The sequence below is a fragment of the Notolabrus celidotus genome, chromosome 19 (assembly GCF_009762535.1).
Source record: "Notolabrus celidotus isolate fNotCel1 chromosome 19, fNotCel1.pri, whole genome shotgun sequence".
In the NCBI taxonomy this organism is placed as follows: Eukaryota; Metazoa; Chordata; class Actinopteri; order Labriformes; family Labridae; genus Notolabrus; species Notolabrus celidotus.
In genome coordinates, this window is record NC_048290.1 from 3,356,031 (window position 1) to 3,381,955 (window position 25,925).

The window sequence follows — 25,925 nt, forward strand, 5'->3', positions numbered from 1 at the left end:
GAGGATCTGTGTCATTTAGTTTGGCCTCTAGCTTCTTCTGTGTGCATCTCTCCACCACAGCCCCCCAATGAGTCCAACCTGGTTCCAATCACACTTCCAGCTTTATTCATTATTAGTTGAGAACATTAACCAGAAATCATCATCTGTTAAAAAAGCAAACATTGTAGAAAGTTGCACCTCCACAAAATGACCAGAAGGGGGCGGTAGTTTACAAAAAACACATGCAACTCAACCCACTCTGCTGCACAGGTAGGCATCAAGTTTAAACAGCTGTATTAAAATGATGCAAAATATTCAGTCTGAGGCAGAATTCAGATTTATAACCTTTTTTTAAATTGTTAAAGTTTAGTAAGCTCTTAAAATAAATCTGCCCCCATCCAGGGTTTACAGGGGCTTTCCTTATTTCTATGACCTCAAGTGTAGGATATATGTATATGTATGTACATATATATATGTTTTATATTTTTATATTCCATATTTTTTATCGGAGTTCTGCTGGCCATCACCGTATCGGATGAACCCCAAGCGCTCTCTCTGTTCTTGTCTACAAATGTTGTATTGCCTGTTTGTCTGTGTGAAGCCAAAGATAATTTTCCTCATTGTGGACAAATAAAAATCTATCCATCCATCCATCCATTATCTTGACCGCTTATCCCGGTAGGGGTCACGGGGAGCTGGAGCCTATCCCAGCTGGCTTCGGGCGGAAGGCAGGGTACACCCTGGACAGGTCGCCAACCTATCACAGGGCTAACACAGAGAGACAGACAACCATTCATGCACACACTCACACCTACGGGCAATTTAGAGTGATCAATCAACCTGAGCATGTTTTTGGATTGTGGGAGGAAGCCGGAGAACCCGGAGAGAACCCACGCATGCACGGGGAGAACATGCAAACTCCACACAGAAAGGCACCCGCCCGGCCGGGGATTCGAACCAGGAACCTTCTAGCTGTGAGGCAACAGCGCTACCCACTGCACCACCGTAAAAATCTAATCTATTCTAATCTATTGTAATCTAATCTAATCTAATCTAATCTAATCTAATCTAATCTAATCTAATCTAATCTAATCTAATCAGTCGAATAATTCAAACCTTCTTTATACTCTTGAGTGTTCACTATATTCGTAATAACAAAGAGATAAAGTAAAGCTGCAAATAAACCTAGAAATACCTCCATAAACAAGTCCTACTGTACTCAAATAAAAGTTGAGCATCAAGTATGGAAATCAAGGGCCTTAACAGCCCTGACCTGAAGAGACCTTGACTCCACCAGACCTCTGAAGGTGTGCTGTGGTATCTGGCACCAGGACGTTAGCAGCAGATCCTCTAAGTCCTGGAGCTGTGAGGTGGAGCCTTCATGGATCAGACTTTGCTGTGCAGCACGTCACACAGATGCTCGACTGGATTGCAATCTGGCGGGGGGGGGTCATCTTCGTCCATTGTTCCTTGGTCCAGGATTGTAGGCACTCGGTAGACAGGCGTCGGCATGGGCACTCTGACCGGTCTGCAGCTACACAGCCTCACACACACAGAACAAACTGGGAGGCTCTGTGTGTTCTCACTCTTTCAGCAGTCTGAGCTCCATCAGCTGTCCTGATTCTCCCCAGAAGCATCAGTGAGGCTTTATCGTCCATGGTCCTGTTGCTGATTCATCTGTTCTCCTTCCTCTCATCACTCTAAGTAGGTCTGGACTACTTTCAGACCAGGTACACCCCACAAGAGCTGCAGGTTTGGAGGCGCTCTGACCCAGCAGGATCCTTGTCAAAGTCGCTCACGTCCTTACACGTGCACACTTTTCCTGCTTACCGTGCATCAACTGTGAGGCCACTTCCTGCACATATCCCACCCTTTGACAGGTGTAATGTAATATTTTGTGTTATTTATATTAATCTTTGAAACTAAAGCTGTCAGATGAGTGTAGAGGAGTGAGAAGTTCAGGTTTTTCCTCTGACATATTAAAGGATTTAACGGACATACTTAAGAAAAGTACAGGTACCAAACATTTGAATCCCTGCACCTCACTGGGTTTACTCTCCCTGTGTTTTGGCAGTACTGAGCGGGTCGATTTAAAAAAAGAAGGGAATAAAATCCGTCCACTCACACACTTAAAACAATCGCAGGCCAAGTGCAGAGTCCTTCAGACGGACATGTGTGAAATAAAACAGAACAGCGGTCTCACAGAGGAGGAAGCTGTTAGCAGAGCAGAGTGACGGCCAACAGGAAGGGGCACGGAGGAGGAATAACACATCGAAGGACTTCTTTTCTTTAATGACCTTTATACAGTAAAAACAGCTCCGCTCTACTGTACAGACGTGGGTTTCCCCCTCTGCTCTTCACCTGCTCGGATAACAGCTGGATTTCTCCTCTGAGGCGGGTTAGAGGGAAATTATTAAAGTAGTAACTTCACAATACTTTGATTACTTCAACTGGACACGTGATGATTGATGCAGCTACTTATCGTGGCATAAATATTAAAGAAGACTGAGAGATTACAGGAGTCTCTTTACTTTTACTTTGATTTAAAAACATTTTGAATTCAGGATTATTTCTTAAACTGAAGTACTCAGTGTTCTCCATGCGAAGGAGCAACGGCTTGAATCCAGAGCTGTGCATTAAGCTGTAAAGAAAATAGTGCTGGTAGTCCCCTTATTCACTTGTTGCACATGTGCATTGTGCAGAAAGTATCAGTAAATCATGAGTATTAACTTCAACATTTCTACAGTTCATAAAGGATACCAGAAGATCATTTTGGTATTCTCATACACTGATTGAAAAATGTACTTCCTCTGGCCCTGACTCAGCCTGAGTTTCTTTGTCATGCGTCTAATCTGGAAGTCATCAGGTGCTGTGTTTAGGTTGAGAGCGGCTCTAGTGGAGGAAAAAGGAGCCACAGGGTTGTTCCAGAAGCTTCTCTGGAGGAGGAACATGTGGGGAGGGACTTTTAGCTTTCTGATCACACAAACACAAACACAAACACACATTGCACAAGTCAGATGAAGAACTTCAGAGTTTGAAGCCAAACTCAGCATCTCTATTAGTGTCACACTTTCATGAAATAATGCAGAGATCCAGAGGAACCTACGAGACAAGGGAGCTCCAGAGAAGTCTATGGTTAGGAACTGTGATGGGGCAGGAAGAGTTAAAGTGAGAAACATGCAGACGGAGGGGAGAGATAGGACCCCAGTGTGTCAGTCTAAGCCTATAGCAGCATAACTAAGAGCTGGTCCAAGCCTGATCCAGCTTTAACTATAAGCTTTATCAAAAAGGAAAGTTTGAAGCCTACTCTTAAAAGTAGAGAGGGTGTCTGCCTCCCGGACCCTGACTGGTGGATGATTCCAAAGGAGAGGCGCCTGATAGCTGAAGGCTCTACCTCCCATACTACTTTTAAGTTGTTTTTCAACAAAAACTGTACATATTTATGAGAGTTTCTCTTTCAAATCACGCCTTTTTCCAAAATAAATTAAGGTTTTACCTCACAGGTATCCTCTTAGTTGACGGGACAAGAAAAATGAGTTGAAACCACTTTTTTAATTTATAAAATTCTGACTTTTTTTTGTACACGAGCAAGCAGCTATAGCAGGCGTTTCTCATACTGTGTTGCAGAAATGTAAAGTTGCATGCATAGGAATAAAGTATCTGTAAAGTATGAGTAGTACCTAGAGAGTGTAGTGAAAGTGAGGCACGTGTACGGAGAAACAGTTCAGTTCTGCATCAGTGGAAAATCTGATCACCCGCTGGCTGGAAAACATACCCACCCCCACCTCCAGGGCCAAACCGAGGTCTCAAGCTGGCTGCTCCACTTGCTGCATCTCCTCCTCCTCCTCCTCCTCCTCCTCCTCCTCCTCCTCCTCCTCCTCTTCCTCTGCATAAAAACACTCAAACCAAACCTCACTTTTTTCCCTTTTCTTTATTCATTTGGCAGAAACAAACGGGAACAGATAGGACACTATCTATGACTCGACACGCTCCCTGAAACCAGACGTTACTAATAACAGCAATACTTCATTTGTGTGTCCTCAATATTCAGTCCGAGTCTTTGTGCACAGATCACAGGCCGTCTGCTGCATGAGGACCGGACCCTTCACAGGTCAGGATTCAGCTCACTTCATTTCAGGATTCAGGACTGTAGCGCTCATCCTTGTGCAGTCCGTGTTTGAAATCATTCCCATCCGTACATTTCAAAAGGTCTACAGACGCAAAAATCATTCATAAACAGTACATTCTGTAAGCTTCTTAAAGGACATCCACTCTGATGCTGCGAGTAGTTTATTCTGGCTGAGTAGTGGTTCCCTTGTTGAGTTCTTCAACACTCACTCGTGGCTAAAAGATCCAGGTTCTCTGGTCGTGTCTTCAGGGCTTGAGTGACATCTTCAGCACCAGCATGGATCAAGCTGACCAATCATTTTAAGATATTTACAAAATATATATAATCACACTTATTTACAGAGTGTGTGGAGCCTCTCTGGGCGTCCACACGGCTAACACGGATACAGACACAGCACCTCTAGTGGCAGAAAGACAAAGACGCAGAGAAAAACTTGGCACTTGTAGATTTCTCCCACACAGACACAAAGAGAGAGACAAAAAGAAGAGTCAGTTTTAGTGGTAAACATCGCAGGGGGGGGCCTCTGTTTCTCGGCCTTTTCTTTCATCTTCCAAAAAAAAAGTGTCTGAGTTTCAGAGGAGGCAGATGAGGCTCTTCCCCTCCTCGATCTCCTCCTGAACCTTGTCGCTGGACGTGGCGATCTCGGCCTGCGCGGAGAAGACGGCGCACACGAAGGTGAGCACGGTGCAGCCCATGGCCGTGTAGAAGGCCCAGCCCATGGAGCAGAGACCGGCCCGGTACGGAGCTGCGTCGGGGCCGCAGTACAGCAGGACCTTGTCTGAACCCCAGCCAGCAGGGTACAGCATCAGACCCAGGATCAGGAACAGACCTGGAGAGAGGGGAAACAGAGAGGAGGGATGAGAACTAATGGTAAGCGGGGGAGATTGTGCAAGTTTGGATCCTGTAGATTAGAAAGGAACGCCATAATCTGGAAGAGAAATCAAACTGGCTTCAATCCTGTAAGGTTTGAAGTATGAGTGTGTCAGACTTTTTTTGTAGATCTCCACCAGGGGGTTTATATTTGAAACTTTTAAGGGTCACTATGGAGCCATTTTTCCACAGCCATACACAAGACCGTTTATTTTGTGTGTGCATAATTTGGGGAGAGCTAGAATCGTGAAATTAGAAGATTATGGAGGGTAGATGTTTCAAATCAGAACACTAAAGAAGCCTTTATGTTTGATCCTTTATAAAAACTATTCATTGAATCTATCACCCGACTATAAAACGACAATGGATGCACAAGAGATCAGACTTGCTCAGGTTTTCAGGGCAGCAAATCTACCCGAGTAACCTCCATCAACGTCTGACACAAAAACATTTCCTGCCAAAGTGCCATCCCTGCATTCACAGCATAAAAAATGTCACACCAGCAACACATCATTTCCTCAAAACGTGCCAGAAGATAATCCCAGATCCACATCCAGGAAAGAAGAGACCCAGACCTGAATCTTGACACTGAAATCTGTCGGGTCAGCGTACGACACGGAGAGCAAAACAACAGGAAAAGGTAGCCGGAGGGCTTTCCCCCCTCTGCCCCAGTCACTCACTGACCCTGCGGCGTCCTGCATCTCAGTGCAAGGACGGGGTCACTTCCTGTGTTACCGTGACCCACTTTTACTGCCGCTCTGTGCAGACTTGGCTTCGACATCTTAAAACAATTCCTGACAAACATTGCTATTCTTGTAGATACGGCAGATCATCTAAACACAAGCATCGGACTGCAACTCAGGGTTTTATGTCCTGTGTCAGATTGTTTTACTGGAAGCTCTAACCTTATCTTTTTTAGGTCATTCAACAACAACAAATCCATTCTACTATCTAGTATCAATATATTGAAAAGTTTCCACAAACTACTTTTAGTTTTTCCAATCACTGTTGTTTTTAGCTGAATCATTCAACTATATCCATCAATGTTTTAAGTCAGCTTACTGAGCTAAATTAGAAAGTAAGCTAGCTCTTCCAACTCAAATATTAAACTTAAGACTGCTACTTTAACATTAACTCAATTATTTACCTGGTTTGTTTGTTTTTGGAAGTTAACCTTTGTGAAAATTCACCTCTGGATAAAAAAAATTTGTGAATAATGATGAGCCTGAATCTAAAATCAAGCTAAGCACTGACAAGCTAGCAGCAGCTCAGCTAACAGTGTCTACTGGCAGAAAAACACTCATTTCTTTCATATACTTGTGTTAATAGTGGGGTTTTTTTTTTAAAGTTATTAATTACAGTTTTTGTTTTACTTGTATTAAACTGTCCATGTTGTAAAAAGCTTGTGAAAAATGAGGACTTTGAGGATCCTTAAGAAATGCTTAGCTAGGTGCAGAAAAGTTAGCAGGCCCTGCTAACGTCCAGCTTTAGAGCAACACACATTTTTATCATGAAACTGCTTATGAAGTGTTTTCTATTAGTTTTAATCACTTAGTCTGTGTTTTTTTGAAGAGGTAAAGGCCTGTGAGGAAATCCTCTTGGTGAAAACTTGAGAACAAGGAACACTGAAATCACCCTTATCTACAAACAAGCTAGCAACTCCTCCACTTGCCCTTTGACTCCTTTGTTTGCTGAAGAGAGTCAGAGAGACATCGATTTTTGCCTCACTTTGACTTCTGCAAACTTAGGTGTTAACATATTTTCACCAAGAGCTTAAACTAAAAGTACCATGACCTAAAACCAAGCTAATCATCCTCAAACAAGCTAGCTAAAGCGCCTAAAGCAGACCCTTGTAATGTGCTTTGGTCTGACGAAGAAGAGGGCTTGAAAAACAGAGGTTTTAATAAGTGAAATTAATTGATTTAGTGATATAACCTCTTCAAATCAGGAGTTCAGTTTGTTTTGGAGAGTTGGACACCCTTAAAGGAGCCAGTTTGAGGTAAAACTGAAGAAATATTGACCTAGCACTCAACAAGCTAGCAGTCCTTCATTACTTCTTGTTTCAAGCAACGTATAGTGTCAGAAAAAAACAGAATGAAGCATTTTTATGTTAAAATATGTGTTATTACTGGTTTTAAATAGTAAGAGACCTCTTCGGCATTGAAACATTGACATTTGAAAGCAACCTAGACTTAAAAGAGGAGCTAATGACAGTCAAGCTAGCTAGCAGCAGGTCTGCTTACAGACCGAACTCACAACTGGCGTCTGATGAAGGAGAGCGTTAGGAAAACACTCATAAAACTGCTATATTCAGACATTTTTAAACACTATTAATCACTCTTTGCTGACAATGCAGGAAAAACTTTGCAGATAATTAGGATAAGAAAGAAAACTAAGAACTCAAGGGTCATGTAAGAAACTAATTTGAAATGTTAGACAGTCAGAGACAGACTGATTTCAACAGATGATTTAAATAGTCGACTTTAAGGTGGTTGCTGTACTTCATGTAGATTATTGTCATGAGGTTTCCATCCTTTGCTCTTCCTCCTATGGATCAATCAGATGACCAGACGATGAGTGGTTCCCCACCAATCAGAGCGCAGCAGGAAATATTAACAGTAATATGATTATAGCTAATAAACCCACCAGACAAGAGATAAGAATAGCAGCCTTCATGTTTCAGCCGGCTACAAGCCCGTCTCGCCGCCTTTGCTTTGTAGAAAAACAAGCGTGTAGGTTAAAACCGTCTCGCTCTCCTTTCTTTCATTCTCTCCTAATCTCTCCCTCTCTCTCTCTGCTTCCTCTCTTTCTCTCTCTCTCTCCAGCTCTCGCTCTCTCGCTCTTAAAGCACCCAATATCGTATTAAACAGGGAAATGAAAACTAGGTCATAAATTCTTTCCACATGTTGCTGCATTGCCCTGACATCCAGACCGGCTCCAGTGATGGATTGAAGGTATGGTTTTAATTCTCAACTCCACCCGTCCTAAGACCCCCCCCTCCTCCTCCTCCTCCCCTGCCTACACACACACACACACACACACACACACAAGCACACACACACAAACCCCCCCTTACAAGCTGGACCTTCTAACCTAATATCCCACAGCACTCCACCCAGCCAGCCTCACGATCTCCTCTGCGCTGGCTCTTGTCTCCGTTAACTTCCAAACTGTCAATTCTCCATCCATCCATTTCTGATAGCCGCCTCCCTCCCTCCTTCCACCACCACCACCCCCTCCACCTCCCTCCTTTCTTTTAACCCCTGCTCCCACAGCCTCCACCCTGTAATAGAGCACAGCAGGTCGGCACTCTGCTCCCAGAAATCTGGCCTCTTTTCTCCTTTCCAGGAAAAAATGAGGAGCTGCTGGGATCCACATGAGGAGGAAATCAGAGAGGACAGAGAGAGGGCAAGAGGAAACGCTGGCAATCTGTCAGCTGTTTGTTCATAACTGTTTGCTTTGTGAAACAATAAACAATCTTTAATTTTTTGCTAGAGTTAAAAACAAACATACTTTTTTAGCTTTTATGTTTAGAGAAGGAAAATGGCTCCACGTAGGAAAGGAAACACTGGAAACCTGTCGGCTAGTTTGGCTGTTTGTTCCTTATTGTTTGGTCCTAAAGAAGTGAACAATCAGTATTGTTTAATAGTTAAAAACAAAACATGTTTGATCACTTTTTACATTGAGGCAAGGAAAAACAACACACATTCAAGTAAATAAAGTTGCAGGCATGAAATTGTTGCCTTTAACCTTAAGGTGAAGATGCAACAAGTAATCTATCACTAGATTACAGGACTACTTTTAACAGAAGACAATAATAGACAAACATTTTGATTATTTACTTGTTTTGATTATTTTTCAAGGAGAAATGTCAAAAATCCTTCCTTAAACTTGAGTTTTTCTTTGTTGTTTAAAACAATACATGAAGAGTTTTGAGTTTCAGACCAAAGATGCAACTCAAAGATCTTTTTTCCACTTATTTTGACATTTAATTGACTTTAAGATTAATTTACTAATTGGAATATCACTTGGCTTACTTAGTACAAATAAAAATAATATATTTTTTAAACCAATAAGCAAAAAAGGGACTATTCTGAGGCACCAGATGTTTTTATTTTCATTTATTTTTGTTTTATTTTTGGGAATTTTTGCTGTTATTCGACAGGAAAACTGGAGATAGACAGGAATCGTGGGGAGTAGAGATTGGGGGAAGACATGCAGCAAATAGTAGAGGCTGGAAATCAAGCCTGCATCCACTGCAGCAAGGACTATAGCCTCTGCACAAGGAGCGCAAGCTTAGACCGCTATGCCCCAAGCTTTTTCCAATATCGTTGATCTATCTGAATCTAAAGCAGTCCGATGTCACAACTCTGCAACAAACCCTCTTCATGACGGTTAAAGAGTTCAGTGTTTCCTGTTGATTTTACTTTATAATCATTAAAGAGGTTGTGATTTGTGGAGCTGTTGATTTTTTAAAGTTATGCAGGTGTGCAAGTATTCTGTTTCCTCTCTCTCAGCTACACAGATTCTTGCTACTTGCATGGTTAGCATGCAGCTCTGAGCACTGACTCACAAACCATGCAGCTTCACAGAGTCATCGCCCTGCCTCTAAACTCAAACCGCCTCCATTGTAACACATTCTTTGTTCTTAGAGTCAAAATGTAAACAAAGTGTTGCTGGTCCTCGTCTGGCATGAAAAAAAAGGCTCCACAGGAGCGATCAATCTTCATGCCGACGGTCTTGTTTGCTTTTGCAGGTCACATAAAAACATCAGTTCTAATTCCCGTCTGTTTCATAACCTGATAAAAAATCCTCACAGGAGCTTTAAGGTCACCGTGCAGCCGCCACACCTCTGAGTAATCACAGATATCCACTGAAGATGTTATATAAATGGAAATTCCATTTTTAATCAGTAACAGGAAAAGGAGGAAAAGTTCTTCTTTCCTAATATCTAACATCAGAGTCATCGCGCTGCTTTGATTCCTGTAAGTCGCTCTCTTTGAGTCATGGTCAACGGTCAACTAGTGACGAGTTCTGTGACTCACGGCTGAAAGGGAAGTTTATGGTAGGTTATAAAAGCATTCGACACCAAACACACACGAACTGGAGACAGTTTTACGGCAAAGTTTGTTTACAGGCTCCTCTCTAATCATCCTGAGCTGGAGTTTGACTGGAGTGAGGACCGTTTTCACTGAGAACGGGTGAAACTCACTCACAGGTTGGGCTTTCTGTAGCTCTCCAAATCTGCAGGATACAAAGAGTACCTGTCTGTTTAAGTCATTTGATCGCGCAGGAGGAAGGGAACGGATCCACCTTCAGCTCAAATCTCAAAACCACCTGAGCACAAAGCGACCGTCACTCCAATGGAATCTGCGACCAACGGAAAGTGTGTCACCGGGGACGAAGAAGTAAAAGAGTAAAAGAGTGACATCAGTGCAAGCTCTTCGAAGAGTAGGTCAACGGTCTTTGGAGCAACTCCAGTGAAATGACGTGACCATCTCTGGCAACCGGCAACACAATCCTCCCATCTGAGGTCAATCACTTCCCCAAACATCTGCCGTCTGGCTCCAGTTTTCTCATTACCGGAGGGTCGGCAGGACGAGTGGAAAGAGTGATTAGAAGTGAGTCAATATGGTAGTATCAGTCAGAGTGATATCGATAACAGGCCTCATGGAGCGGCAGCAGATGACTGTAAATAAACGGTGAGATGTGAGACACACAGATGAAGAGTCGTATCTCTTCCTGAGAGGTTATCAGGGTTTAGCTCTGCAGGCCTGAAGGAAACTCTGCCGCCTCCTCAGCTGTTTGAAGCTCCTCTCGCCCCCTTTCCTCTTCCTCTTCCTCATCCTCATCCTCATCCTCTCCACAATGAATGGGGTCCACAATGCATCTCTGCACTTTCAGACACTTTTACTTCAGCTGTGATTCCCTCTCGTTTTAAAGATGATGGAGGGTTTTTGACGATCAAACTCTGCTCTAGTTGTGAGCATATCAAGCTTGGGTTTCCTCACCATTATGACCTAGAATATCTTAAACTATTTGGATCAGGGGGCGCTGGTGGCCTAGCAGTCTAAGCGCCCCACATATAGAGGCTACAGTCCTCGTCGCAGGGGTCACCGGTTCGATTCCCGGCCGGTCGACCATTTCCTGCATGTCTTCCCCCACTCTCTACTCCCCACATTTCCTGTCTCTCTCCACCTGTCCTATAAAATAAAGGCAAAAAGGCCAAAAATATAACTTTAAAAAAAAAAAAAAAAAACTATTTGGATCAGTTAAACAAATGTTTAGACTTTAAAGATATGTTTTTTTGGGGCATTTTCGCCTGTATCAGACAGGACAGCTGAAGAGAGACAAGAAATGGGGGGAGTAGAGAGTGGGGGAGGACATGCAGCAAGTGGTCGAGGCTGGAATCGAACCTGCAACCTCTGCGGCGAGGACTATAGCCTCTGCATATGGGGCGTGCGTTTAGACTGCTAGGCCAATGGGGACCCAAGATTTTAGACTTTTATTCCAGCTTTAAAAATCTGAATTTTTAGTCGCCTAGTGGTTTCTGTAGAGGCGTTTGAAGCCCTACGACTTCCATCTCTGTCTTGGAAATGCGGGCTCAACCTAGCTTTTGGTCTTCCCAAACTCAGGCACGACTCTCAGCCTCGATATGAACTCTCCCTCATTTGATTTAGAATCAAGTATCTCAGTTTTGTGGCTCTACCATCCAGATTGTTCTGTGCATGCACAATATGTCAGCACTCATTGAGGCGGTCATATCTAACGGCCAAATTCCACCAGATCCATGTCCGGTCTGTCTCCGATCCATCACGGCACCGGATCTGATAGGTTTCTATTCTAGTCAATGTGTTAACTTCCACTGGATCCACTCCATTGCATTCTGGCTCCATATCTGATCCAGCAGGCTCCGGATCAGAGACGCAAGACTTCTATTTTTGCCGGATGCCGGAGCACGACGCATCAATCTCAACAGAGCAGATGGAGCGGGACAGGAAGTCAGGTTTCACCAAAACACAATGAAAACATCCGGTTAATTTTCAGAATAAAACACTCTGTGTTATCACCAGATCGTATTTCACTTAACTACAACAACAAACCAAAGTCATGATGAGCGGAGCCAGGCCTGGAGTCAACAGGTCAGAGGTTTTCAGAGGACCAGGAAGACAACATGGATGAGGAGAGGAGGAGGAGAATCCTTGATTCAGGGATTAATGCAGGAAAACCTCGGTCACATGACTCCAGCTGTCCGGCGGGCCTGGACCGCAGCGGATCGGAGACGGACCGGACACGGATCTGGTGGAAGTCCCGGGTAACAGTCGAAGGAAATTTAGAAGATCAAACCTTCAAATTAATTTTTAAACTGAGGATTGAAATGTTCCTTTATTTGTGACTTCTTTAGCAAAGTGTGTGATTAAACCGTTCTTTCTCTGCTTGTAGGAGTATTTTAAAAGTGTTGTAAGAGTATTTTAATTCCTGTGAAAGGTCTGAATACTTTCCTACTACTGGTCTCTAAATATCTAACTTTACAAGCAGATTAAATCCATCATACTTTTCTGGGCTGGAGTTCTTCTTGTGGTTCTTCTAAACCACTGAGCAAATTAAATTTTGAATATGAATTATATGACATTGGCATGAATGTGATGCAAACTAAATCTTGCTTTGAAGTCGTGCAGCTCATTAACTTGCAACACTTGCCCACAAATTACCCAACACACCAAAGAAATGATATTAAAGGAGGCGTCACCAAATGAAGAACGATACAGCTCGTCCATCTTTCTGCCATCTTTATTCTAACTCAGGAAAATATCATGGATATCTGAGGTCAGCAGCCCTGCAGCTCCGTGTTTACAGCTCAGCATGTCCCTCACCACACACCCACCTCTGCTCTGTTTTGTCCTGCACCGAATAAACAACTGCGGGGGAGGACGGCCATTATCACCACAGAGCTCTGAGCTTCTGTCTGTGAAGACAAGAGGAGGCTCAGCAGCCTCCTCCCTCCATGATTCACCACAGCCGCCGGAGACGCACAACCATAGACTCAGGATACACACCCTTCACACACACACAGATACGCATGCGTGTTTGACTCCTCTGAGGTGTCAGAAAGCTCCAGCTGACTGATCTGAGAGTAAATATTTGGGTGGCATTTGCTTCCAGTGACTCCCTGAGTCTGGAAACAAACCTCCGAGTGTTTCAAACGTCTGACCGCTTTCAATACGAGGTCAGAAAAGGCGCCACGAGAATCAAACACGACTCTGAGAGTGGGAGTTGTGGCGAGCGTAATGAGTGTGTTTAACTGAAAGCAAAACTTTTCATTTACCTTGATGAACGGTGGACGCTGCAGGAATGAGAGAAACAATCAAAGGAAGGTGGACTAATTTAGGTTTAAGGCTGAGCAAAGTATAAACACGTTCTTCTTTTTCAAGGTGTGGACTGAAGACTTTGAGGAGCTGACTCGAGAGCAGACAGAGAGGATGAAGCAATAAAGTTGTTGTGATGTTTTGAGTCTTGCACGGAGGTGTGTGCTGGAGCTGTGGGACACAAATCTCTTTACTGGCATGAGAAACATTTAAACAAAGAGCCGCCTGCGTATTTTTTAGATATTCATAGTCTTATTTTGGGTTGAAAATGACAACAATGTTAGAATAAAGGATGGGAAATCAGAGCGGAGAGACACTGGAGTGAGAGCATGAAAAGGCCTTCATTGAAGGTGTGACGATTAAGATAACAGTGCCCATGACAATATAAAGATCCTTGTTAACATCATAACATGTTGGTCAATTTATCCTTTATCTTCTTGAGTAACATGCTAGCTGTTGACTCACACGGCACACCCTCAAATATGCAGTATAATGAGGTGGAACATTATGGCCTTGTAAGCTTTGGGTCTTGAGAAGTTTTGACCTTCTAAACTCTATAAATTCTGCAGATAAGAGCCTGAGGACATCGTGCAGTCAGAAAGTTGCTGCAGAGAGACGGTGGAGATGTTTGATGAAGATCCAAAGAGCTAATCTGTTCAAAAGAACACACCTGAGTCTTTCTTACCTGGGACTACAAGGAAGATCTAACTTGGTGGTAATCTTTGGCAGTCAGTAATCAGTGGTAGGGGTGGGAATCAAAAACCGGGTCCGACTTAGAACTGGTTCCAATTGATCAATTTGATGTACACCTCAAATGTTATCGATTCTTCCTAACGATTCATTTCCCAGCACGATGTCACGTCACATCACGTCACGTCACGTCACATAACGTCGCGGTACGCCACGCCAACCAAACTGTTGTTTCTCATGCCACGTCACGCCACTTCACGTCACGCCACGCCACGCCAGGCCACGCCACGTCACGTCACGTCACGTCACGTCACGTCACGCCACGCCATATCACATTACGTCACAGTACGCCATGCCACACCACGCCACGTTGCGGTACGCCACGCCACGTCGCGCCACGCCACGTAATGCCGCGTCGCGTTACGCAACGCCACGTCACGCCACGCCACGCCACGCCACGCCACGCCACGCCACGTCACGCCACGCCACGCCATGCCAAGTCACGCCAAGTCACGTCGCGGTACGTTGCATTACATCACACAATCTGCGACGTAGAGCTCCTTAAACGACGAGGAAACATGGAGATGAAAAGTGTTTTTTCATTTCAAAATTCAAAGTATTTTCCTCCAGGCTCCAGGGGCCACGTCTGGACTCACGTGGCCCAAAATGAGGCACCAAGAGTGGGTAAAATACCTCCGTGATGACCCCTAGAGGAAAAGTGTTTTTCCTCTCCAAATTCAAAGTCTTTTCCTCCAGGCTGGAGGGTCCAGGTCCGGACTCACACGGCCGAGAATGAGGTCAACCTATTGTTCAGTATGTTCAAGTTGAATAGACATAAGTTTGGAAAACAATAAAATGGTTCCTTTTGGTGGGGGAGACTGTAGAACTACTTTTTTTCCCCCTCCAAAAAATACTCAGGAATCGTTAGGAGAATTGATAAGGAGTTGGATTGATAAGCAGAATAGCCAACGGCATTGACATTGATAAAATCTTATCAATTCCCACCCCTACATGGAACAGCCTCAAATATGCAGTCTAATGAGGTGGAACATTATGGCCTTGTACGGGGGGGTCTTGAGAGAACTTGTGACCTTCTCAACTCTATAAATTCGGTAGATAAGAGCCTGAGGATATCATACAGTCAGAACTTTGCCGCAGAGAGACGGTGGAGACGTTTGATGAAGATCCAAAGAGCAAATTTGTTCCAAGAAACACACCCGAGTCTTTCATACCTGGGACTAAGAGGGAGAACTAACTTGAGCTTGAAACACACTTCATCTGGTGGTTATCTTTATCAATAATTTAAACATCTCACCTGCGATCCCTTGCAGCAGTCCACACACGTTGAAGATGCTCTTCTTCATGATGCTCTGGAAGCACATGGTGAACACCGAGATGAACGCCACGGCGCACAGCAGCAGGATCCCCGCCGCCAGGAAGATAGAAGTCGCCTGCCAGAACCCGCTGGCTATCTCCCCAAAGTGAATGGCGTACGGTCCGCACAGTATTCCACGATGCAGGTGGGGCAGTTTTATACAGCGGCCATAGATGCCTAAAGTGGGTCTGTAGGCCTCTCCGGCCGTGGTGGACCCGTGGGGGCCGAAGACGGCGTCCGGCGTGCGTGGGAATCCGACCAGCCAGTCAGTGCTCATGAAGGCGATGAGCTCTCCGAACGCTGCCACAATGCTCAGCAGAGTCCACAGCATGGAGCGGCAGGTGACGATCACATGGCACATGCTGACGGCGGCTGGAGTCTCTCAGCGCTGAGAGGTGAAAAAGGTGGAGGCCTTTAAAAGACCGAGGAGCTCAGGGTTGTGATCCTTCTGCGGCGTAGATGTGAGAGCAAATGAACACTTGAAGGGAAGGAGTCGGTGACAGCGCTGTAAACACAAGGTTCAGGTCAATGATTCACAGCCGGCTGCTTCCCTCTTCTCCTTCTTTCACTTCTTATCTTCTGTTGTTTCTGCACAGCTGTCGATCCTCCTCCTCGGACTCGCCCTCCTTCCGTTGGCTCTGCGTTCAGACTCTTATTCAGTCTGGTTTTTGGTGTCTACATCGTATTGAAGTCGTGTTCCCTGAGCCAGCCCGCTGGCGTCACATCAGACACACCTAAGACATAAAACAGAGAGGCAGAACAACAGGGTGAGCGCTTTAATTGCATGTATAAAATGTAAGAGCGTGAACACAGAGCGCTCCAGGATGATCAGTAACTCTTGTTTGTTTGAAAGGACACAGCTCTTTTGTTTCTCCCTCTGTGTTATTTTGCAGAAGTGAAGATAATGAGGAGTGTGTGTAGGAGGGAGGGAGGTTTCTGGGGTTGATCTTGAGGAGAGGATTTAATGACTTGTGTTCATTTGAAGTGGGCCTCCTCTGTTTGCAGTGTGTTTATGTTACAGGATTTGTGATCAGTGCTCTCGTCATGTTCCTCACTCCCTGTGGGTCTCCATGACTGAGGCCGTAAAGATGAAAACTATACAAACATTATGCAAGTCTCCCTCGGCGCGTGAGTGTGTGTGAGTGAGTGATTGTGTGTGTGTGTGTTTGGAGAATGGAGGGTTAAAATAGACGTGGAAACAGCAGAGTGAGAAGCGGATGCAGACAGAGAGAAAAACAAGCCAGGGGCCTCTCTTTGAGGCAGCCCACACAGCTGACCCCGGGTCAGTCCAAAGCTTGATAACACAATAGCTGTCCGGCTGTCACATGACCGCTGATAACCCCGGTGACATCAACCCTGCTGCAGTGCTGAGTCAGTGACATGACGCTGAGGGAGCTGCAGAGTGTGTCGGGTCAATATGAGGCAACATCATCCAGGGAGAGCGACGGAACTGACCCAAAGACACAGTTTGACAAATCACTGAGCACCAACTGATCGATGGTGTTACATCTCAGGAGGTTAAGTGACACTTTCACTATGAGAATGTTTTAGTGTTTTCTTACCGCTGAGTGAGACATGAGTTGAGACATGCTAGTTTTCTGTGACTACCAACCCTAGCTTTAAACCTCTTAAAAATGATACCTTATCGAGGCGCTGGTGGCCTAGCCAGTGGCGGTTCTAGACCAATTTTACTTTGGGGGGCAGGCTGGGGCCAAGAGTGTTCTCAGAGGGACACATTCAACCCTGACAAAAGAGACTGAGAAGGGCGAGGACCGGCTGAGAACAAACTGGCAAAACATCAGTGCATCCCTTTATACTAGACATATAGACTACTCTGTACTAGATCAACATGCAGACTGACAGCAGCTGTTTGCCTGTTCACACTCAACATGAGTCCCTTAGCGCTCTAAGGGACTGGAACCAAGTGCCACACGCATGTGTTCCGCCTGTAACATCGGCGCGATACCGAAGCTTTTTTTATTGTATAGTATTTGTTTGGTGTGGAGGGGGGGCCAACGGGGGTCCAGGTTCAGTTTTACAGTGCACTGGCCCCTGTTGGCCCCTCCACAGAACCGCCACTTGGCCTAGCGGTCTAAGCGCCCCACGTATAGGGGCTACAGTCCTCATCGCAGAGGTTGCCGGTTTGATTCCCGGCCGGTTGACCATTTGCTGCATGTCTTCCCCCATCTCTGCTCCCCACATTTCCTGTCTCTCTTCAGCTGTCCTGTCATTAAAAGGCAAAAATGCCCAAAAACACAACTTCAAAAAAAGAAAAGAAAACCTGATACCTTAACAAGTTATATACATACTTTGGTTAATGTAACTAACAGGTATCATTTGGAGGCAGCTATACTATGCAACGTGACTACAACCACAACCAATCTGTGTGTTTTCAGTTAGACAGGAAGGAATTAGCGTAGTTCAACTTGAGGTCTAATGGGGAATGGAGCCACCTGAGGTTGGGCAACAAACCCTGATCATGTGTTGGTATTTTTATCTTGAAGACTAGGATTTTGAAACTACATTTACAAAATTGTGAGCCAATTAACTAAGCACAGTTTGGTGTTATTGGAGGTTGTTTGCAGTGGGTTTACTCTTAAGCTTGTTCAGCTGAGTCAGGCCAAGTCTCAGTGAATAAGTGCATTTCCCAAACTTCAGTCCCCTGAGTAGATTTAACTTGCATGCCCTCAAAACAAGTAAAACCTTTCCCATGATTCAAACTGGGTTACATTTTGCTTAAAAATGTCCATGCCTGGATGTTAGAGTCCTGATAGGGAAGCAAATGGACCTCCTTCATTAATACAGAAAGCACATCCAAGAACATGAGCCTTGTTGTCAGACCTTGTGAGCACTTTCTGAAGTGATTAGTCTGAAGTTACGTCTCTTCTTTTACCACAGACCTCTGATTTCTGGAAACAGACAACCCAGTCAGACAATACAAACACTCTTTTGCATCACGGCGTCTCTGCCTTAACCCCCTCAGGACACCAGGAAGAGCTGCAGAGATTAGACAGTCAAACACTACATCTATTTACGGTGATCTATGAGGGACATTAACAAATTTGCGCAGAGCACAGAAGTTGGCATGCCAGAGAAGATTAAACGATGCTTACACTGTGCAGGCCTTTGTGCTCATGTTATAAATACAGCTCGGAGCCAAAGCTGACAGTTGTTTCTTTTCTTTTGAGTCTTTTGAGTTTTTTTCTGCCCTCCTTTCCCCCGCTGCCTCTCGGGAGTCTGTTAGTCATTCTTCGACCAGTGTTTGGCAGGGGGAGCAGAGGAGGCCGGGGGGCTGCTGTTGACACGTGTGCCGCCCAAACTTCGAGGTTTCCAACCCCGCGGTGTGCCCTTACAGCGAAGGTCAGCGGAGCCACGGGCGTCCCTTGTGGTCCCGGCCCAGGGAGACCGGTGCCTCAGTGTGTGTTTGTGTGTGACTAAGAGCATTACACAAACTTTGATCTTTGTCATACTGTAGAGATATCAACAACAGTCTCTTTTTCTTCCTCCTCCTCCTCCTCCCCTTCTTCTTCTTTTCCAGTGGAGAAAATGACCCAGATCTGCGGTCTCTTGCAGGGTGGTGTGTGTATGCGCTAACGTCGAGTATGTTTGGACTGTGTAAAACAGATGAGATCATAAGAACAGGCACAGACAGCCGCCCTTGTGGATTTGGACCTAAATTAATTTTATGAATCACAAGCGTTCTCTTTGCGTCACCGTGAACAGATGCAGGAACAGATGCAGACTCAGAATCTCTGACTGAACTTCTTGGAAACGGTTCTTCTCGCCCCCTCACAGAGAGTTCGTTGACGTTCGGAGGGGGGTCTGGTCCCAGAGGGTTCTTTGACGAGGCTGATGTTTGACGTTTGGATTTAAGACAAACGGGCAGGCCGAAGCTTTAGGGTCAAACATTTGCTGGCCAGTTGCAAAGACTAATTCCTCCCTGACAGGAATATTGTTAGAAAACACTTTGGAGCAGAAAACAATCTGAACCAGCTGGGGAGTTACGGAGCTTTGAAGACCGGGACACTTAACCTTTGACCCCGCTTGGCTTCGGTGTGTTTGCTTCACGTGCATGCTGGTTACGCAGTACCAACTAGTGGGTCTCAATTTGTCTTATGCTTCCTTGAAAGTGGGTTAGTAGAGCTAAAACAAGTCCGGGCAAGTCTGCTTCTATTAATGTACCAGGTATTTTTCACAACTAATGCCCAGACGTCTGCTCACTGTTCCCAGACTCACAGATTTCAACAGTTAGGAGAAGTTTCCCAAGATAGACCGAAGCATGGCAGTCCATATATGTGAGGCTGGAGGGGGATTTATGATGTCCTTTATACTCCCTGAGCAACCAGAGGGGAGACTGAGGATTATTTGAGGCTCGGTTTACATGGACAGAGGAGTTTACGGCCTCATACTGCACCCAGCATCTCACTGACCCCCAACACTAATCCCCCATGCACACACACACACTGACAAGACTCCCTGCGATCCCACACATGCTCCCCCAAAGTGTCAGACTGCGGTGTGAACACAGTTAGACTTCAGTTTCCTGGAGCCTTTACTGCTTAAAGGGTTCTTAATTAAAATCAAGATCAACCATTAAAGCCATTAATAATGATCTTATGATCCCTGAAACAAGTTATTCATAACAGACCACCTCCATCATACTAATTCATAAAATAATCATTAAGATATGTTCTTAAAACTCAAAATGAAAATGGCAATTTTATGGTGGTACAACATCCATGGGATTCATCCTCTGGAGATCATGAATATCTCAACCAAATTTCATCAGCAGTCATCATGGCACAACAGCTTAAGTTCAAGGACTACTGAAATCTGAAAGATGTAATCTCTGGGGAGCATGAATATCTGCAACAAATTGTCATGGTAATCCATTCAAATATTGTCAAAGCTTGCGACTGAAAGCTAGTAATTGTCAACCTCGTTGTGGTACAATGGTAAACAATTAGAGATGACCAAAGACTGTTGGATCCATCCTCTGGGGACCATGAATATCTGTACCGAATGTCATAGTATACCATTAAATAACTGACAACACATGACACTGAAAAAACAAAAATGTCAACTTCATGGTGGCATAAGAGTAAAAGTTCAAGGACTACTGAAATGTGTAGGATGTATACTCAGAGGAGCATGCATATTTGCACCAAACTTTCATGGCAATTCATTAAAAAATTGCCAACAGTTGTAACTTAAAGCTAGAAATTTTCAACTTCATGGTGGAACAGCATTAGAAAATCAGGGATCACTTAAATCTGTAGGATTCATCCTCTGGGGACCATGAATATATGTACCAAAAGTTACATTTACCATTAAATAACTAACAACACCTGACACTGAAAAAACAAAAATCTCAACCTTGTGGTGACATGACATTAAAAGTTCTAGGACTACTGTCCTCTGTAGGATGTATTCTCTGGGGACCATGAACATTTGCACCAAACGTTCATAGTAAACTGTTAAAGTTCTGTCAACACTTGTCACTAAAAGCTAGTAATTGTCAACCTCATGGTGAAATAACTGTAAAAAAAATCAGAGATTACCAAAGACTGTTGGATCCATCCTCTGGGGACCATGAAAATCTGTACCTAATGTCATAGTATACCATTAAATAACTGACAACACATAACACCTAAAAGACAAAAGTGTCTACCTCATGGTGGCACAACAGTAAAAGTACAAAGTCTAATGAACTCTAAAAGATGTATTCTCTGGGGACTATGAATATCAGCAACAAACTTTCAAGGTAAAATGTTAAAATACTGTCAATACTTGTCACTTAAAGCTAGTAATTGTCAACCTTATGTAGAAACAACTGTGTAAAAATCAGGAATCCCTCAAATATGTTGGATTCATCCTCTAGGGACCATGAATATATGTGCCAAAAGTTACATTTACCATTAAATAACTGACAACACCTGACGCTGAAAAAACAAAAATCTCAACCTTGTGGTGGCATGACACTAAAAGTTCTAGGACTACTGTCCTCTGTAGGATGTATTCTCTGGGGACCATGAACATTTGCACCAAACGTACATAGTAAACTGTTAATGTACTGTCAACACAAGCTAGTAATTGTCAACCTCATGGTGAAATAACTGTAAAAAAATCAGAGATTACCGAAGTCTGTTGGATTCATCCTCTGGGGACCATGAATATATGTACCGGATATCACAGTATACTATTAAATAACTGACAACACTTGACACTGAAAAAAATGAAATGTCAACCTTATGGTGGCACAACAGTAAAAGTTTAGCGTCTACAATACCCTGTAAGATGTATCATCTGGGGACCGTGAATAGCCAAATGTCATAGTATTCTGTCAATAACCTGTCAACACCTGACACTAAAAAGACAAACATTTCACCCTCATAGTGACAAAACACTAAACATTTAGAGTCTACTAAACTTAGTTAGATGTATTCTCTGGGAACCATGACAATTTGAACCAAATGTCACAGAGAACCTTTCATGAAAATCCATTAAACATTGCCAAAACTTGTCACTTAAAGCTAGTAATCTTTAACTTAATGGTGGCACAGCAGTAAAAAGACAGTGATCAATAAAAATCTGTTGGATTCATCCTCTGAGGACCATGAATATCTGTCAAATATCACTTTAGTCCACTGAATACTGTCAATACTTTTCACTTAAACTCAAAACTGTTAACCTCATACTGACTTTAAAGCATCACAGATAAGGGAGTACTATAGTCGGTTGGTTTCACCCCTGAGGACCATGAAAGCAGTCGATTAAACAGCTGTTCAGATATATCAGTGAGGATCAGAGCGGTCACTTTGCCACCCCTGTACTGATGCTCCAACTGCACATAAATAACAACTCTGATTCAAAGTGTCCACTCAGCCTTTCTCTTATCACGGCAACAAAACAGCAGGAAACGCCTTTCCACGCCGCTGCTGACAGGAAACGATCTACATATGTATGGACATGCCATGACTGGAGGAACGCATCACTATGGCGACTGTTTGTTTAAAGCTGGATGAGGGGTTTAGGGAGAGTTTACGGCTCTTTGCATGCTGAGAGCTTCTACGACACTCGGGGACGTTTCATCCTTTACTTTTTGGGATTTCCAGCCCTCACCTCTGTAGCCTGATGTGACCTATCAGCAGAGGAGTTCTCAAACAAAGAGAGTGTTTATAATCTGTTTGAATGAAAAGACCCTGCAGCACACTTACAGGGAATACAGGAGATGATCAGTGTAATAAAGCTTGTTAAATCACTCTTCAAAGTGTCTCTGTTTCTGATAAACTGCATGGTAAAATATCAAAGCACAGGTTTGTAGTTCTCTCTCTGGTCTTGCATCTGTGCAGTCAAAAGAAGACAGGGAAGTCTTGGCATTGCGGTCATTATTTAAGGAAAATTGCACCCTCTAATAGTAATAATAGCCGTTAATAACAAAGGAGTTCTGGGTCAGGTTTTCCACAGCACAAGAAGCCAGACTTTCCTAACACTTCTGCACATCTGTTCAGCATCCAGGAGCTTGGTGACGCTACAACAGGGCTCTGATTCAGACCTCAAACATCACATTTATACCTCATGACATCAGGGAGGAAGCCAGCTGTTAGCTTGTAAAAAGAAGAGACTATAAACCAAACTTCAGAAGATCAAATCAACATAAAAGGAGGACATAAAAGAGGAAGAATAAGAGAATAGTCCAACCTGTCTCCATTGGTCCCTGTATAGTCCAGCTCTCCTGGAGTTGTGGCTTCTCTGCCCTGACTCTCCTCCTCTGCTCGCACACTGTAACTATAACGTCTCTCCCTCTCTCTCTTTCCCTGACTCCCAAACCCCTCCCCACCTACCATCGTCCCTCCTCCCCGGACCCGCCACATCTCCTCTGATTGGCCGAGGCCCGACACTTGGAGCCACACTTCTTGAGAGAGTCCACATGGTGGCCATATTTCAGAGCAGAATCTGGGTTAAAACAACAAGAGCTGGAGCTGCTGAGGGTCTCTCCTCCTCCTCCTCTTTCTCTTTCTCCTTTCTCTCTCTCTGTTTCAGTTTCTCTCACCTTCTCTCTCTGTTTTCGTTGCTCTCTGCACCCTTTCAATCAGCCAAGGAAAACAGCTTATTATCAGCATAAATGCATTTTCACTTCCTTTACAAAAAACAGTAAGTGGACCATTAGGAGTACTTACTTGTGTTAATAAACTGTTAAAAAAACCATCCGTATATCTGGTTTATTTATGTTTTGTCTAGTTTGATACTTATTCAGACTCCCTTTGCTACTTCCTCAACTTTACCAAGTGCATTTCAGTGTATAGTGTACATAATACGAGATAAATACTTGATTTTTTTCTAAAAGTCGGCTTGCAAAAGTGTATTAATTTCCTTTGGCGCTTCTTTCGGTGCATACACTTTAATCAGACGAGTTATTTGAGATGTCACTTTGTCACCCAGGGGTGCTAAATATTCTCAATGGAGCTTTTAATAACCTTCGGTGGCTGATTGACACCAAACAGCAACCTCCTGTGCTAAAAAATGAATGCACTGCAGAGGTGCATGAAAGCTGCAGTACCTAAAGTGTCCACTAGAGGCTGGCTGCAAAAGCCAAAGAATCTCCATTAGGTCTGATGTTAAATCACCCGTTTTTGCAGCTAAATTAAACATGTGTGTGACTAGGTGTGAAAACTATTTTTATCTAAATATTCCATTCCTTTATTTTTTCAAAATGTACTGGGGGTTAATTTAATAATAATAATAATAATAATAATAATTAAAGCCGCAAGCGGCAATGAACGGGCCCTCGCACACCCGCGGCCGCCGCCTACGCGAGCCGCCGCCACATGTAAACCGTTGCCTGATATTTGCCATCACATGATGCGAAAGCAAGATCTGAGAGTATATACTGCCTCAGGTGGTGCAAAGTTTTTGGCAGATTGCCAAGAAAACCTCAAAACTTGACAGTGTGCCACACCCACAATTTTAGTCTGAACAGAATTCCTTTAACAATAATTTAATCGTCACTATGTCAGCTACAGAATGTGCCTTGTTTGGACTGAATCAGAGAAAAACTCTAGGAGGAGCTCTTAAAAGTATGCACCCTTATTTGGGCGTCATTCTTCACATTCAAAGCTGTATGTGCGTTTGATGCCCCGCCTCAACGCCTGCCACGCACACATTTTTTGTCTGATCAAAATGTGTTCTGATAATTTTTTCTCATCAAGGTGTCTACTGTTGGTTGCCCTTGGTTTCGACTGAATCGGAGAAAAGCTCTAGAAGTTAATAGCGAAAGTATGCACCCTTATTTTGGCCCCGTTTTTCATGTTCAAAGCTAGGTGGCGCTCTTCCTGTTGAGTTTGGGATATGGGTGCAAGAGGCTTTTTTGTGCGTCCTGATGCCATGAATATGTGTAAAATTTTTCATGCATGTAGCTCAAAAAACTCGATGCGTAGGGTGTTATTTTTACCTCTAGGGGGCGCTACTGAGAATTTTTTTGCGAGACCCATAAATTAGTAAAATTTCCACCAGACCCGATGAGTGTGCAAAAATACTCGCGCTTTCATTCACGTTCAGGGGTCCAAAACTTCAGTCTCCTATAATATGAAACCCTTAGGGTTACAATAGGGCCTTCGCCACCATCGGTGCTCGGGCCCTTATAACAATTTATAGGATTTGTAAAGCACTTTTCATGGTACTCAAAGTCACTTTACATAAAAATTCAAATGAAAATACAACAAATAAAAAAAACAGAACAAGGACAGAGGTGGGGTGGGGGTAGAGGTTATGTGTTGTATGCTTTTTTGAACAGGAAGGTCTTGAGGTGGTTTTTGAATGATTGAAGTGAGTCAGAGTTGCGGATGTGTGGAGGGAGAGAGTTCCAGAGAGCCGGGGCAGCGATGGCAAAGGCTCTGTCCCCCCAAGGTGCAGTGCTTGGACTTGGTGATGGGGGACAGGAGATTGGCATCTGAGGATCTGAGGCGGCAACATGGGAAGTGATGTCTGAGGAGTTTGGTCAGATATGAGGGGGCGAGGTTATTAAGGGCTTTGTAGGTGATGATGAGGATCTAGAAGTTGATTTGGTGCTGTATGGGGAGCCAGCAAATTTCTTAATAATGCCTAATTTTTTTTATTAAATAAGGATTAAAGTTAGGCATATATTTGCAAAAAAGGCATGACTGAGTTGACAGCCAGGTGGGTTACAGTTAGGCTTAAACCTCACCTCAACTCTCCCTCTTTACTTGTTTCTAAGTTGTCTAAAAGGGAGGCAGAGTCAGCGTTTCCACTAAGGTGACTGCCATCATTGGGCTTCATAACCTAACTTAGATAAAGTCCATGTTTTATACAGTATATGGTAGATATATAGCTAGATAACAAGTTTGCTTGAACCATATTCTTTACACTGTTCCTGTAATGCTGCTAATTCACATCCCCTGCATCCAGCCCGTCTCTGGACTCATAGTTTAGAGGTAAAGTTAAATAGTAGAAGTCCTTATAATGCTCCATAAATGAAGTAGGTCTTGTTCCTCCTGCT

At 43.9% G+C, this 25,925-nt stretch overlaps 1 protein-coding gene across 2 annotated transcripts in view; it reads right to left on the reverse strand.

Moving 5' to 3' along the window:
* Nucleotides 1-3,891: 3,891 nt before the first annotated feature.
* Nucleotides 3,892-25,925, reverse strand: part of lhfpl2a (LHFPL tetraspan subfamily member 2a) — a 58,745-nt gene continuing 36,711 nt past the window's right edge. Inside the window, exons 1-3 of one of the 2 annotated variants that reach the window (XM_034710120.1) lie at nt 23,111-23,185; nt 15,350-16,143; nt 3,892-4,937 (exon numbers count right to left, since the gene is read on the reverse strand). In XM_034710120.1, coding sequence (XP_034566011.1) covers nt 4,681-4,937; nt 15,350-15,770 — 678 coding nt within the window. In that variant the 5' untranslated portion in view covers nt 15,771-16,143; nt 23,111-23,185 and the 3' untranslated portion in view covers nt 3,892-4,680. Of the gene's footprint in view, nt 4,938-15,349; nt 16,144-23,110; nt 23,186-25,925 lie in introns of those variants that run through there. The other variant, XM_034710118.1, reaches the window with a different exon arrangement.